Here is a 15,614-nt window from a genome sequence, read left to right as displayed (position 1 = left end):
ACAAGAATAAGCAAATAAGAAATTTCCTTTCAAAAACTTTACAAGAGCAAGGACCTAGTCTAGACAAGTATAAGAGCTTCTAACATAGTACAAACAATATAGAGTATAAATACACAAGAGACAGACACAACTTTCACTTGAGAACGAAGTAAGTAGAAGTTGATGCTATTGTCATCTCACGCTTCAAACAACCTTAAACAAACCTACACCAACAAAAGATATAGTAAGAATAGTATCAATACACCACACGTACATAATATGCATTATAGGTAGACATAAATTAGACCCACACAAATAAATTACAAAATCAATATGAACAACAAGCATACATATATCACTTGTAGTTCCTCCTAAATTCACATATTACCCACTTACCTTAATCATTCGCAAAATAATAGAATTTCATTAATACTTTCTTAGCTCAACTACTAGCCTTGTCATTAACATATATATATATATATATATATATATATATATATATATATATATATCTTATAGCGAGATCGTTATTAGTCCCTTAACATGTCATTAGGCATGGGAAATGAACCCAACGTCACGAAAAACCTCGCAATGGGGCTATCGGTCTAAGGCGCCGATTAAGGCGCTCCGACCGCGACCCTAGGTCAGGCGGGATTACCCGCTGAGTTTAAGCATATCAATAATCGGAGGAAAATAAACTTACAAAAATTCACTTAGTAACGACGAGCGAACCGGGAACAACCCAGCCTTAGAATCGGGCGGCGCCGTCGTCTGAATTGTAGTACGGAGAAACGTCCTTAGCGGCGGACCGGGACCAAGTCCCCTGGAAGGAGGCGCCAGAGAGGGTGCGAGCTTCGTTATGCCCGGACCCTATCACACCACGAGGTGATGTCTACGAGTCGGTTTGTTTGGGAATGCAGCCTAAATGGGGCGGTGTATTCCATCTAAGGCTAAATACGGACGAGAGACCGATAGCGAACAAGTATCACAAGGGAAAGATGAAAAGGACTTTGAAAAGAGAGTCAAAGAGTCTTGAAGTTGTTGGGAGAAAAGTGGATGGGGGCCGGCGATGCGCCCCGGTCTGATGTGGAACGGTGACGAGCCAGTTCGTCGATCGACTCGGGGCGTGGACTAGAGTGGATTGGGGGAGGTGGAGGGGCAAAGCCCGAGATCTCGATACGCTCGTGGAATGCGCTATCTATCAGGGTTCCCCCGACCCTTAGGATCGACTAACCCATGTGGAAGTGTCATTGACATGGAGCATTTCCCCTTTTCGACCTTCAAAGTTCTCATTTAAATATTTGCTGCTACCACTAAGATCTGCACCGACGTCTGCTCTGCCCAAGCTCACGCCTAAGGTTTTGCAGCGACCGCCGCACCTTCCAACTTATCGGAGACTGGCACTTGCCTCGACGGTCGGGTGTAGGTCGCGCTCTTAAGCGCCATCCATTTTCGGGGTTAGATGGCGCTTAAGCGCGCGACCTACACCCGATCTTTGGGGCAAGTGCCAGTCCACGATAAATAGGAGGATGCGGTGGTCGCTGCAAAACCTTGGGTATGAGCCTATGTAGAGCGGCCGTCGATGCAGATCTTGGTGATAGTAGCAAATAGTCAAATTAGAACTTTGAAGGAGGGAAATGTTCCATGTAAACGGTACTTGCACATGGGTTAGTCGATCCTAAGGGTCAGGGGAACCCCAACAGATAGCCCGTTTCGTACGTACTTCGAAAGGGAAGAGGGTTAAAATTCCTGAACCGGGACATGGCGGTTGATGGAAACATTAGAAAGTCCAGAGACGTCGGCGAAAGCCTCGGGAGAGAGTTTCTTTATGTTTAACAGTCTGCCCACCCTGGAATCGGCTCAGCCGGAGGTAGGGTCCAATGGCTGGAAGAGCACCGCACGTCACGTGGTGTCCAGTGCATTCCCGGTGGCCCTTGAAAATCTGGAAGATCGAATGTCGTCCACGCCCGGTCGTACTTATAACCGCATGAGGTCTCCAAGGTGAACAACCTTTGGTCGATGGAACAATGTAGGCAAGGGAAGTCGGCAAAATGGATCCGTAACTTCGGGAAAAGAATTGGCTCTAAGGGCTGGGCGACATTGGTCGTGGCCTGCGCGCATCGGTCGGGCATCATCAGCCATGGGTTGCGCGCATCGGCCATTCAACATAAGTCGTGGCATGCGCGCATCGGTTGTTGTTTGCGCACATAAGCCATGCGACATAGGCCGTGGCATGTGCGAATCAGTCAGGCGACATAGGCCGTGGACTTCCCGCATCGGCCGTGGCCTGTGCACATTGTTCAATCGACATCGTACGTAGCCTACCCATATCGTCCGTGACGTGTTCACATCGGTCAGCCGACGTCGGACGTGGCCTGCCAGCATCATCTGTGGCCTACACACATCGATTAGTCGACGTCGGATGTGGCCTGCCAGCATCGTCTGTGGCCTGCACACATCGGTCAGTTGACGTCAGACGTGGCCTGCCAGCATTGTTCGTGGCTTGCACACATCGGTCTACCAACGTCAGACGTGGCCTGCCCGCATCGTCTGTGGCTTGCATGTAATGACCCGAAAGGTCATTTTGGTAATTTTTCGTGGAAATGACTATTTTGCCCTTTCGGTAGTTGCCCCGAGTCCCATGTTTCATGGTTGTAAAGTTGGTTTGAGGAAAAGTTGGTAAAAAGTTGAGTTTTTGAGAAGTTGAGTTTTTATGAGTTAAAGTTGGTTAAAAAGTGCTTTTTCGAGTTATTTGGAGTTTCGAGACTCGGATCGGATTTCCGTCGATTCCGGCAATTTTAGAATGTCGAAACGGGTCTGTGTGAAGTTACGGAGTTGAATTTGGAGTTGAAACGAAGAATTGAGGTCCTAAGTTGCTAAAGTTGTGAAATTTTGATAAAGAGTTGACTTTGGTCAACATATGAGGTTCCGAGGCTCAGATTGAAATTTCGAGAGTACCGTTGGTTTCGGGAGGCGATTCTAAGTCTAGAATGAGTCTTGGTTGAATTTTTAGACGCTCCGTTTGAGTTTCGAATTTTTTTGGCGTTAAACTAGTTTCTTGGCATCTTATTGAATTTCGGGTCAAGGAGTCCTCGAATTCAAATTCCGATGGTTCCATTGAGTCCGAAACGTCGAATTTAGTGGGGGTACATATTTAGTTTGTGTGCACGAGATTCCGAACGAATCCCGAGGGTCCAACGGGGACTTAAACTTTGGTGTTATTGCTGTGTTTCAGCTGCAACAACAGTTTTTTTTTAAGTAAAAAATCAGTAGCTATTTTCCCACAACTTGAAAATACCCATTTCTCCATTTTTAGACTTTGAGAGCTCGAAAATAGGCGATTTCAAGTGGTTTTTCGCAAGGAATTCATTGGGTAAGTTATTTCCAACTTAAATCTTTGATTTCCATCGATTATTTATGGATTTTAACATCAAAATTTGAGATTTCAAGTGTAAAATTTGGGGTTTTTTGCCTAATCCGAATTTAATAGAAAATTTGAGTTTGTGAACTCATTTCAACTCCTTTTTCGAAACAGTTTTCACTATTGGATTCTAAATTTCTTGGGGAACATTTTTCACTAAAAATTTCCAAATTTCGAGAATATTTTCTGGAACGAGATATTTGACCATTTTACCCTTTTTCTCCAAATTTCACGATATTGGTGTTGTTAGATTCGTATTGATTGTGGGATTCCATTTATGAATAGATTGTGGTGATTTGGAGCGTGCTCGGAAGGGTAAAACTCAAATTTGAGTTACTAGTTGAAGTGTTTTGAGGCAAGTGACTTCTAAACCTTGCTAAACTCTTAGACTACACATGACTACTTTCCTAATTGTGTTGGGGAGTAATGGGGATTGAGAATGAGTTTTATTTGTTGATTGAAATTGTTGTAAATGAAAGATGGGGAATAAAACGAGCTAAATGTGTTATATGTGACTTGAATTTGTTGAATAAGTCATGTGATAACTGATATTGAGGGGATAGAAGAGCATGAGTAGGCTATGATTGATACAAACATTGATGTTGAGACAGATGATGTGTAATACTATGATGTGGTCGTGATATGGTTGTGATTGAGACATATGATGTGTAATACTATGATGTGATCGTGATATGGTTGTGATTGAGACAGATGATGTGTAATACTATGATGTGATCGTGATATGGTTGTGATTGAGACAGACGATGTGTAATACTATGATGTGGTCGTGATATGGTTGTGATTGAGACAAATGATGTGTAATACTATGATGTGATCGTGATATGATTGTGATTGATGACATGTGCATATTCATTATTCATCCCATGTGTGAACTATCTATTGCATGAGTTCTGAGACACTAATATGAGGATGGATGGATATGAGACACAGTTGAGACTAGCTCCGGCTAGCGATTTGGATGCCGATGGATCTGGTTCCGGCGGTGATACATGGTCCATGTGTGGCCCCCATGGGTTTTGATTTGAGTATTCAGCGCGGTCTGATTACGTCAACAGATGTGTATCTTAGGACAGACATGCATCACGACGACATGACATCATTATTGCATTTGCATCGCATTTGACTTCATCTTTGTCTGTGGTGTGTGGATTTTACCTGTTTGCCCCTCTTCATGTGATATATGATCTATTTGCTCTTACATGAGGATATAAGGTTGATGTTGAGACACTGTTGGATATATCTGTTGATTATGAATTGTGTAGTATAGGTTGTTGGTTCGCTGTTAGAATGAAGTTTCGGTGGTTCGGTTGGAATTGAAAGGAGTTGTTTGTAGCTACTAGTTTAGCTTAGTTTAGTGTTACTTGCGAGTACCTGTTGCTTTTGGTACTCACCCTTGCTTCTACACAGTTGTGTAGGTTGACAGCTCTATCAAATTCGGCTTATTACTCATCTTCAGATTAGAGCTTCCAGACTTACTTGAGAGGTAGCGGTTCATTCCAGACGTGCCCTCAAGTTATCTATATTTACTGTTCTGTTCTATTCTAGAACTTTACTATGAGACTTGTATATTTTATTCAGATTCCGTATTAGAGGTTTGTACATGTGACAACCAATTCTGGGGTTATGTTGAGTTTATCTAAAGACTTTCGCTTATCTTTATATCTTATTCTTGTTTTATTAATTCCGTAACGTCGGGTTTTTGGGTGTTAGGCTGACGTGTCCGGTGGGGTTTGGGCACGTGCCATCACATCTGGTTTTGGGGTGTGTCATTGCACTCATTAAATGAGCGACGTCGCACGTAGTGACATTGGTCGAGGTCTAGTCTACAACATATGGATGCCCATGCCGTACAAAAATCAAAAGTGTGAAACACCCTTCATGCATAACAACATATATATTCATCTATTTTCCATCATCTATTCTTAACATTTTCGCCTCACGTGGTTCATTCGTACCAATCTTCATTACTTTTACGGTTCGTACGATATTGAAACATATTTTATTTGTACCAATATGTACTCTATCATTAGTTTCACATGTTTAGAAATGTTTTTGCAGAATTTTTCTATAATGTTCGGTGACTCGCCGAGACCTCTATCACTCGCCGAATGGATTGGGCGACTGACCAAATGGACTCGGTGACTAGCCGAATAGATTGACGAGTTTATCTCCAACATTTTGAGAATTTTGTGTCATTAACCTTATGCAACCACATGTGTTTTGTTTCTATGCTTTGACAGTTTTGGCCAGACCCAAAGTTCCGGGAGGAGGTCTACCACCCCGGAAGAAGGCCAAAGAGGTTTTGATAGCAGCAGAGAGCCTTCCCGAACTACTCGTCCAAAATCCACTCAGGTTGCAGAAGATTATGCCAAACTTTATATACGTGAGATAGTTCTCCTACATAACATTCCTTTTTCCGCTATTTCAGATAGAAGTGAACAATTTATAGTGAACTTCTGGAAATCCTTCTAAAAAGATATAGGTATCCAAGTGAACCTAAGTACCACATTCCATTCTCGGACTGATAGATAGGTTGAACACACTATTCACACACTTGAAAATATATTGCATGGTTGTGTATTAGACTTCAAAGGAAGTTGGGATGACCATATATAGTTGATTAAGTTTTCTTATTATAATAGTTACCACATGAGTATTGAAATGGCCTTTTATGAAGCTTTATATGGGCGAAATTGTAGATCATATATAGTGCAGACTGGTATGTGCAGGCCATGGACGATGCTAGCACGCCACGTCCGATGTCGACTGACCGATGCGTGCAGGCCACGAACGGTGCTGGTAGGCCACGTTCGACGTCGGTTGACCGTTGTGTGCAGGCCAAGGATGATACGGGCAGGTCATGCCCGACGTTGACTGACTGATGTGAGCATGCCACAGACGATGCTGGTAGGCTACGTCTAATGTCGGCTGACCGATGTGCACAGGCCACGACCAATGCGGGCAGTTCACGACCTATGTCACTTGACCGATGCGCGCATGCCACAGTCTATGTCGCCTGGATGATGCGCGCATGCCACATCCTATGTCGATTGGTCGATGCGCGCAGGCCATGATCGATGACGCTTGGCCGATGCGCGCTGGCCACTGCCAATGTCTCCCAACTGATGCGCACATGCAACGTCTGATGCGTGCAAACCTTGGCTGATATTGCCTGCCGTTGGCCGACATCGGTCAGCCGATGCGCACAGGCCACGTTCGATGAGTACATGCCTTTGTTGATTCTGCTTGACGTTGGCCGACGTTATTTTCCCAATGTGCATATGCCACGTTTGATCCGTGCACGCCTTGGTTGATGCTGCCGTCGTTGGCCACCGTCGCTTTCCCGATGCGCATATGCCACGTCCGCCTTGGCTGATGCCACATTCTGTTTGCTGACATTGCTTGCCCGATGCACACACACCACGCCCGATGCGTGAAAGCCTTGGTTGATGTTGTTTGTCGTTGGCCGACGTCGCTTGTTTGATGCGCACATGTCACGTCCAATGCGTGCAGGCCTTGGCTGATGTCGTCTACCATTGGCCGACGTCGCTTGTCCGATGCGCACATGTCACGTCTGATGCATGCAGATCTTGGCTGATGCCGCCTGACCCCGGACGTGGAACACCCATGCTGCCTATATAAACCCATATAGCAATGGTGGTATCCCTTCGCGGAGTCCTAAGAGCAACATCCGTCAATCCTTGGTTGACATTATTTATGGTTGAGACTAGGACGGTATCTGATTGTAGATATTATAATCATTTTTATTTTACACAATTCATTTCACAATTCACTAACAATTTAATTATCAGAATTGTTATACTCATAACCCTTATCACTTGTCATGAGATATTCCACAGCCCCAAAAAACAAAACTTGTACAATAATATTTTGATTAATTATAAAATTTTAGACAATCACAATAATAAAGACACACACATAAGTCATAATTATTTCTTGTGGCTTTCACGGATGTCGGTTCAAGGAGACCTCAAATTTATATTTTGACGATTCCATTGACTCTGGAACGTTGAGAATAATTGTTTTAAATATGTGGTTTGTGTACGGGGTTCCAAACGAATCTCGAGGGTCCTTTCGATGTTTTTTGGCTAATATTATTTTTGGTGTTGCAGTGTTCGCTTAAGAGGAACCTGATTCGCTTTAGTGATGATCGCTTAAGAGGAACCTGATTTATTTTAGTGATGATCGCTTAAGCGTAACCAGGTTTACAAATGCGAGATTGGTCGTTTAGGCGGGGTTCGCTTTAGCAATGTTTGCTTAAGCGGAACCTGATTCGCAAAAGCGAGACCCCCAACTTTTGCGGGGTTCACTAAGCGGAACCTGAGAGGGTTTTGCTGCCATTTCAGGGTTTAAGCCTCATTTCACCATTTTTGAGTTTTTAGAGCTTTGGGAGGCGATTTGGACTAGATTTTCGAGTAAAATTTTTTGGGTAACGATTCTTAACTTTAAATCTTCAATTACCAATTAATTGTTTATGGATTTATGTTTTCAAATAAAGCTTTTGAAGTGAGAAATTTGGGTTTATCTTCAAGAATCCATGAATTTAGTAAAATGGTGATTTTGAAGTGGTTTTGATCCCTTTTTCGAAATTATTTTCCCTAATGAGTTCTTAAAGCCTTGAATAATGTCTTCAAATATTGTTGTCTGGATTCAAACCTCCAGTTTTATATTGGTTTGGAGTTGTTTGACTCATTTCTCTATATAATTAAGGTGATAATTGTTGTTACCGATGGATGATTGTGAATACTTGATTATTTTAGATTGTTTGACCTTAGAAGCGAATCAAAGGGGAAGGCTCAACTCTTGGAGTGACTATTTATTGATTTAAGGCAAGTGACTTTCTAAACTTTGTATTCTAGTTGAATTCGTATAGTTCCTTCGTTGCTTGTGTGCTGGGAGTAATGTGGATGAGGTGAAGGATTAAATTGTCCACTTGTTACATCTAAATGAATAAAAAGGGGCTGAAATGAAAAAGGCTATGTGTTGAACATGATGATGTGAGTTGCCTTAATGTAACCGTTGTTGATTGATTGATGAAATGTTTGCAAGCATGAATGTGGACTTAAATTATGCAAATTGTTGTCTCTTCGTGTGGTGTGATATTTCTTGTGTGCATTGATTGTGAACACTGTGATGAGTTATGATGCCGAGGTCTTTGCTAACGAGTACTATGATGTTGAGGTCTTTGCCGGCGAGTGCTATTATGTCGAGGTATTTGTCGGTAAATGCTATTAGGCCGAGGTCATTTTCTGCAAGTGTGACTAGACCAGGTCATTTCCTATGAGTGTTATTATGTCGAGGTCATTGACGGCAAGCGATATTGTGCCAATAAGAAATGGTTTCGACTAGATATTTGATTATGTGACTTTATACCTTGATGCTTATGCGTGACTTGCTTGATACTTGAGATTGATGTACTTGTCTTATGTGACTAAAATACTTGACATTGAGATTGACTTATTTGATTAGTTTGATTGTTGAATTGTGAAGATTGAACTGTGAGTATTGGGCCTTGTGTGTAGTGTATTGTAGAATTGTTAGGTTTGGCTGATTTCTATGCAGGTTGTAGTTTGAAGAGGTTCAGTTGGTGAGTCAGGGTATTCGTTTTCTAGCTAGTTGCTTTGTTTAGTAGGTTGCTTGTTGGGTACCATGTTGTTGGTACTCACCCCTTGCTTCTACACTTGTGTAGGTTCCGTGCCCGCACCCGTGTGATCTTTTCCTGACAGTCGAGACTCGTGAAAGATTTGAGAGGTAGTTGCTTGTCATCCTAGCGGACCCTCTTTTCCTTTTCTTTTTAAGCTTTGTTCTACTTGAGAAACAAAGACTTAGACTTGTATTTATCTTTCGAATTATGTGGGGTTTGTAAACGTGACAACCAGGTTTTGGGGTATTGTTTAGAATGAATAAGTTTTCCACCTGTCTTGTTCTATTTCATTGCATTTTCGTTTTTTCTTTCGTTTTCGTTGGGTTGAGGCTGACTTATCTTGATGGGAATATACAAGTATCATCACATCCATTTTTGGGGCGTGACACAATTATAATAGACAATTCAATAATTTCACATATTTATTCACACAAGCATCATTACTCAATCAATAAAAACTATAGACTATATCCGAAGACCAATCGATATATTATACAACTCATATCACATATAAGGGACTATGCAAAGTCTAACTCCAAATAAATCTTTAGTTATCAGAGTTTCTTTTCCGATCTTAAAGTAGCCAAATCACATTTATCAATTTTAAAAAAATTCTCAATCAAGCTTGACTTCATTTATATATTAAGACTAACCCCTTCTCACTTAATTTTGTTTTCTTTCTTTTTCATGTTTTATCCCTACAACCCATACCACCTCATGAAAAATCTTGATGAAAACTTTACAAAACATGAATGAGCAAAATTTTAAAAAATTCCACCACACCAGTTTTGAATAACTTTATAAAATCATGAAAAAAAAATTAAAAAAATAAAAATAAAAATATATATATAGGTCAAACACATACACAACTCCTCAAACTTGCCCTCATTTTTCATTTTGGCACTCCAACTTAGCCTTGTTCCATTTTAACCCTTAAACTCCATTTTTTCTGTACCATTTAAACACTAATACTAATTTTTATGATTTTTTTAATTTATGTTCTTCAATTGCAATTTTTTATTTTAAAAAAATAGACATGTGTCTGTTAATTTTCGTAAAAAAATTAAACATTCGCAAACGAACATAAAATTTTCAAACAATAATATTATTTTTTGAGATTTCTCTGTATTTTTGCATGAAAATAAATTGACGAAAGTTCTTTGATTTTCTTTCTTAAACATTCAATTAAATTAAATAACACTACTTATTTATTATTTCTTATAATCTAGGCTATCTAAATTTAACGCAAATACTCACTTTTTATTTTTAATATAAATCAATACGAATAAAAAAACTCATGTTCAATACAAGTAAAAAAGACTCTTGTTCTTTGCTAATAACACTACTAAAAAATGTTAAAACTCGATTGACTTTAATTTGTTAGATTGTCGGTGATTTTTAAGAAAGAAAACCAACACAATTTCGTCGGTTATCTTTCACATAAAAATACATAAAACTCTTAAAAAGAAATTATTATTTTAAAAAAGAATTATTTTTTGTTAATTTTTATTTTTTTAACTAAAATTAATTGACACATGTCGATTTAAAATAAGAAGTTGCAATTGAAGAATATATATAAAAATAAGGAAATCATAAAAATAATATTTCGTGTTAAAATGGGACATAAAAAATGAAGTTTAAGGGTTAAAATGGAACAAGGATAAGTTGGAGTGCCAAAATGAAAAATGAGGGCAAGTTAGAGGGGTTGTATATGTGTTTGGCCATATATATATATATTTGAAGAGCATGTTGTATATCTCATACACATTCAGGCACTTCAAACGAAATGATTTTTGATAATTTCTATGTTAGCTTGACTAAATTGAGTCCATTGGTAATAGGTAGCTACTAGCTTTTCAGTAAAGTTTTAATTAGCCTTTTATTCAATCACCCTAACTAGTTTTTCAAATTTGTAGAGTTTGATGTTTTAGTTTACTATGTGAAAAATCAGATCTGAAATCAAATTTATTTGCTAAATTTTGATTGAAATAAACGTTAATCTTGTATTTGAGCTTAAATTATTGATTTTAAGCATTGTTTCATCACTTTTGGATGGAAGAAATTAAGATGAAAATTTGGACTCTATTAAAGCCTATTTGAAGCTTCCTGATATAATAGTTTGTACTATTTTAAAACTCAAAAATCATTGTTTAAGAATTATTTTTGTCAAAAATGTCTAATATCCTCAATTAATTAGACACTTTACACACTATTCCCGAGTATAATATATATTACATTATATTTTTGCTGATTATAAAAGAATGTCAAAATACTGAAATGACAGTGAAAGTCTACTACGAGTGTCTAAAAGGTACAAAGCTTACTTGGTAATTTCTTTACCGTATACTCATTACTTCTTTTTTTTTTTCGATTGGGGGAGGGGGTTGTGGTGTTTTAGAGAAGCTGGTTTTATTCTACTTTTTATCGTTGAGTTTTTTCCTATGGTTTGGACCTTGTCCAAGCCTATGAGGATAAGATTCTTCACCCATAGGCATGACAAACAAGCGAGTCGAGTTGAATGACTATATTCTATGTGAGAAATATATTTACTTAATAGCTAAGAATTCAATTTTGGTCACTCACTATTATCCAAATAAAAATATTCCTTATTACCCATAAAGTAATCAATCCAATGGCCATACTCCACTCTAAGGTTCTTTTTATTTAAAATAATTTGCCACCCTTTTAAAAGCTAGTACTAGTAGTTATAAAAAAAGGTGATCAAGAAGAAAAGCAAAATATGTATACTAAAGAAACCCTCCAAACCCAAGCACCTAGTAAACTAGAAAATTAAGTGAAGAAACAATGTATAGATTTAGCAACACAGTAATAGGTTTCTTGAATTTATTCACACTATTAGCATCAATTCCAATCATAGGTGCTGGATTATGGATGGCAAGGAGTAGTACAACATGTGAGAAATTCCTCCAAACACCACTCTTGTTCATAGGTTTCATAATCCTCATAGTTTCATTGGCTGGTTTCATTGGAGCTTGTTTCCATGTTGCATGGGCACTTTGGCTTTACTTATTTGTCATGTTGTTCCTCATAGGGGCATTGATGGGGCTAACTGTTTTTGGTTTTGTGGTAACAAGCCAAGGTGGTGGAATGGATGTGCCTGGTAAAGTATATAAAGAGTATCATCTTCAAAATTACTCACCATGGCTAAGGAAAAGGATTAAGGATCCTCAATATTGGGTCACTATTAGAGCTTGTATTTTGGGTTCCAAGACTTGTGCCAATGTTATTACTTGGAGTCCATATGATTATCTTACCAAAGATTTGACTCCTATCCAGGTATGTTCTAGTCTCTAGGAACGTGCCTTGAATGTTAACCTCTGACTATTATAAACATCATATCTAAAGATAATAAACTTTTTGTTATGTCTTTGGTCATAAAACATTGTTTCACCTTACCGAGGATATATGACCATAGATTGGAGGGTGTGAGAGTCGTAGATAAGGGTAGATAATTAGTAGATAGTAGAGAGTTATCTTGCTTCTACTTTTTATCGTCATCTGTTGTTTATGGTGTTTCGATTATTTTACTATTTTGTTGTTGTTACTGTTTTCCTATTAGTTGCTATTTGTTTCCCATTTCATACCTTCTTTGAACTATGTATATGTATATTGATGATTACATGATAAGTATTTACACTAGTATTGGTGAATATTAGCTAAATCCAGCTAATTTTATTACCAAGAACTTGGACAAGTGTTCTTTCTTTTTTCTCCATTTTTTGGAAATTATAGGGTGGTTTTGTTTATTTTACCATATAAAAAATGACTGAAGTATATAAAATAACTAGTAGAGGATATACATCCAGAAACAAATGAAATTTTTTCTATATTTTGTTTTTATTTTTTATTTTTTTGGTTGTTGTCTTCTCTTTTAATTTGTCGAGACTTGAGAAGTAAAATCTTTTGCCTCTTTCCTCGTTGCTAGTATGCTTTTCTCAATATTCTCTACTGGGTGGTGGGGCGGAGGCGATTATATTCCAATATTATATGATTTAAAGTAGATCAAGAATATTATCATCCATCATAGGCCATAGCTAATCCAGAATTTTCACTAACGGATTTAAAAAATAGATCAAGAATATTAAATCACTAAGTCAACCTATATATTTGTGTTTAGAAAATTCAAAATCTACACATAAATTTTTTTTTAAAAAAAAACTTATATATACAATATAATTTTTGACCTAAAGAATTCTGGTGAACATCCTCGACCCCCTTTAAACCCGCCTCTAATAACTGGTATGTATAAAGTGTAAGCGCATTATCTGATTAGAATAATTATATATATTTGCAATTTTACAAGTTCAGTGGACATAATTGGAATTTGATAATATTTACTCCATCTGTCCGGCTGTCCCACTTTATAGGACTTATTTTCTTTTTTTTATTAGTCCAAAAAAATGATACTTAAGTAAAAATTTATCTTCAAAATGTTTATTTACTCTTGATGAAATGATTTCTAACTACATAAATATGTATGACATATTTTAGACCATATATTTCAAAAGTCTTTCTGAATTGGCAGTCAGGATGTTGCAAACCACCAACAGCATGCAACTATGGATTGACAACAATGACACAAGAGGCAGATTGTTACCAATGGAACAATGATCCAAATTTGTTGTGCTATGAGTGTGATTCATGCAAAGCTGGAGTTCTTGAAGATGTGAGAAGGGATTGGCAAAAGATATCAGTTCTTAATATTGTCATGCTTGTCTTACTCATTGGAATTTATTCCATTGGTTGTTGTGCTTTTCAAAATACCAAGAGGGCTGTATCTGATTACCCACATGGTGAAAACCGTATGTATAAAGTCCGACCCAGATGGGATTTCTACTGGTATGTCTTGTCACCTACCTTCATTTACCAACATTGCAATTTACTGCAAAATAGTAATATGTTTTCGAACTTGCAAAATACTCATCTCTGTCATCTTTTAAGAACTTGCAAAATGTCATTTCTGTTTGAGAAAATATTCATTCATGTCATTATTTGTTAACTGAAAAAAATTGATTTTGCAAAATCATTTTTCACACGTGGTCAATTATGATTCGGTCACATCATTAATTAAATTAGTTTTTAAAAGGAGAAGACTCAAATATGTAGTATATAACTTTGAGACTAAGCTCATCTATGTCATCCAATTAAAAATTTGGCTCATCTTATGTCATTTCAGTTAACAAATAATGACATGGATTAACCTTTTCTCAAACGGAAATGATATAAATAAGCCAAACTTTTAACGAATGACATAAATAAGCCTTTTTTCCAAAGTTTGATAACGTATTTGAGTCTTTTCCCTTTTCTAAAAAATACTATTTCTGGTAAAACCACTGGAATTGTGATGATCTTGTAGAAACATAAAAATTTCTAAAACTGTTTTTAAATATAACAACAATATGAAGACCCCTCTAAGGGGATATTTATATTCAATGGTGACATTATATTGGTTTAACTTTATTGGTATTTTTGTTTTTGGTTGATAGGTGGAGATGGTGGCACGACAGGAGACATCAGCTTTATTAGACCAAAATATGGCACTTCGTTTGGTGCACATATCGTTTTCCAAAAGCAACATATCATCAAAAGTGATGCTAATTAGTATTCTCTTTGTTTTCCTTCAATCCCAACAAATATTCCTAGTAGGGTTTTTTTCCACAGCTTGCTTTGATCTCCTTTTTTGTACAAAGAAAAAGATTTTACTACTTTATTTCACATTCTACGCCTTCCTTTTCTACCTTTTTATGTTTACTCCAGCTTTTTCATTTTTGCAAATAAAAATTAAAGTATACTGGTACATACATGCAAATTTAAAATAGTTTTGGGAAATGTATGCCTCAATCTTCAAATTCAAATCTCTTTAACGGATCGTTTGCTAGGTGAGATAAAGATGGATAATTTCAGATTTTATCATGGGATATTCCATCTTATCCCATTCAACTTATGAATATTTTATCTCAATCTTCTAGCTAGGTGTGATAAATTAATTTAGGAATTATAATCTAATACTATAATCTCAAGATAATTTAATTAATCCGCGTACCAAACAAGCGCTAAGGTCACATGGTTGGAATCGTAGTAGAGTTTAATGCAATGGTCACAATTAATGATGGCAAATGGGCAAAGGATGAATTGTATTTGGACAGATTAAAATTGAATTGAGTTAATGTTGGTGTTTATGCATTTTAATATTAAAATTAAAATACTAAGTACATATGTTAGTGGTATAAGTTGACAAGAATGTGGTCATTATTTTGGTATAACTCTTGTAGCCACTATTGCTATGATCTACCACTATGATTCACCCATTATTCTACCTCAGTATACATTATAACTTATGTAACCTTTAGACCACTTATTTACCTACATTATTATCCACATTATTCTTATTCAATACAAAGAAGAATTCCTCCCATATAAATAGTGGTGTTTCTTCCTTTGTGAAGTGTATGTCAAAAAAAGAGGAGAGAAGTGTGAAATATTACAGTGTATAGTGAGGTAAGTATA

At 37.4% G+C, this 15,614-nt stretch overlaps 1 protein-coding gene across 2 annotated transcripts in view; it reads left to right on the top strand.

The window, feature by feature from the left end:
- Window positions 1–11,845: 11,845 nt before the first annotated feature.
- The window catches only part of LOC125821071 (tetraspanin-6), a 1,176,838-nt gene continuing 1,173,069 nt past the window's right edge, over window positions 11,846–15,614 (top strand). Inside the window, exons 1-3 of one of the 2 annotated variants that reach the window (XM_049500490.1) lie at window positions 11,846–12,383; window positions 13,633–13,946; window positions 14,594–14,656. In XM_049500490.1, coding sequence (XP_049356447.1) covers window positions 11,892–12,383; window positions 13,633–13,946; window positions 14,594–14,633 — 846 coding nt within the window. In that variant the 5' untranslated portion in view covers window positions 11,846–11,891 and the 3' untranslated portion in view covers window positions 14,634–14,656. Of the gene's footprint in view, window positions 12,384–13,632; window positions 13,947–14,593; window positions 14,831–15,614 lie in introns of those variants that run through there. The other variant, XM_049500489.1, reaches the window with a different exon arrangement.

Source organism: Solanum verrucosum, unplaced genomic scaffold, assembly GCF_900185275.1.
Source record: "Solanum verrucosum unplaced genomic scaffold, falcon-dt-bn FXZP01000050.1, whole genome shotgun sequence".
NCBI classification, from domain to species: Eukaryota; Viridiplantae; Streptophyta; class Magnoliopsida; order Solanales; family Solanaceae; genus Solanum; species Solanum verrucosum.
This window is presented reverse-complemented; position numbering and strand designations above follow the sequence as displayed.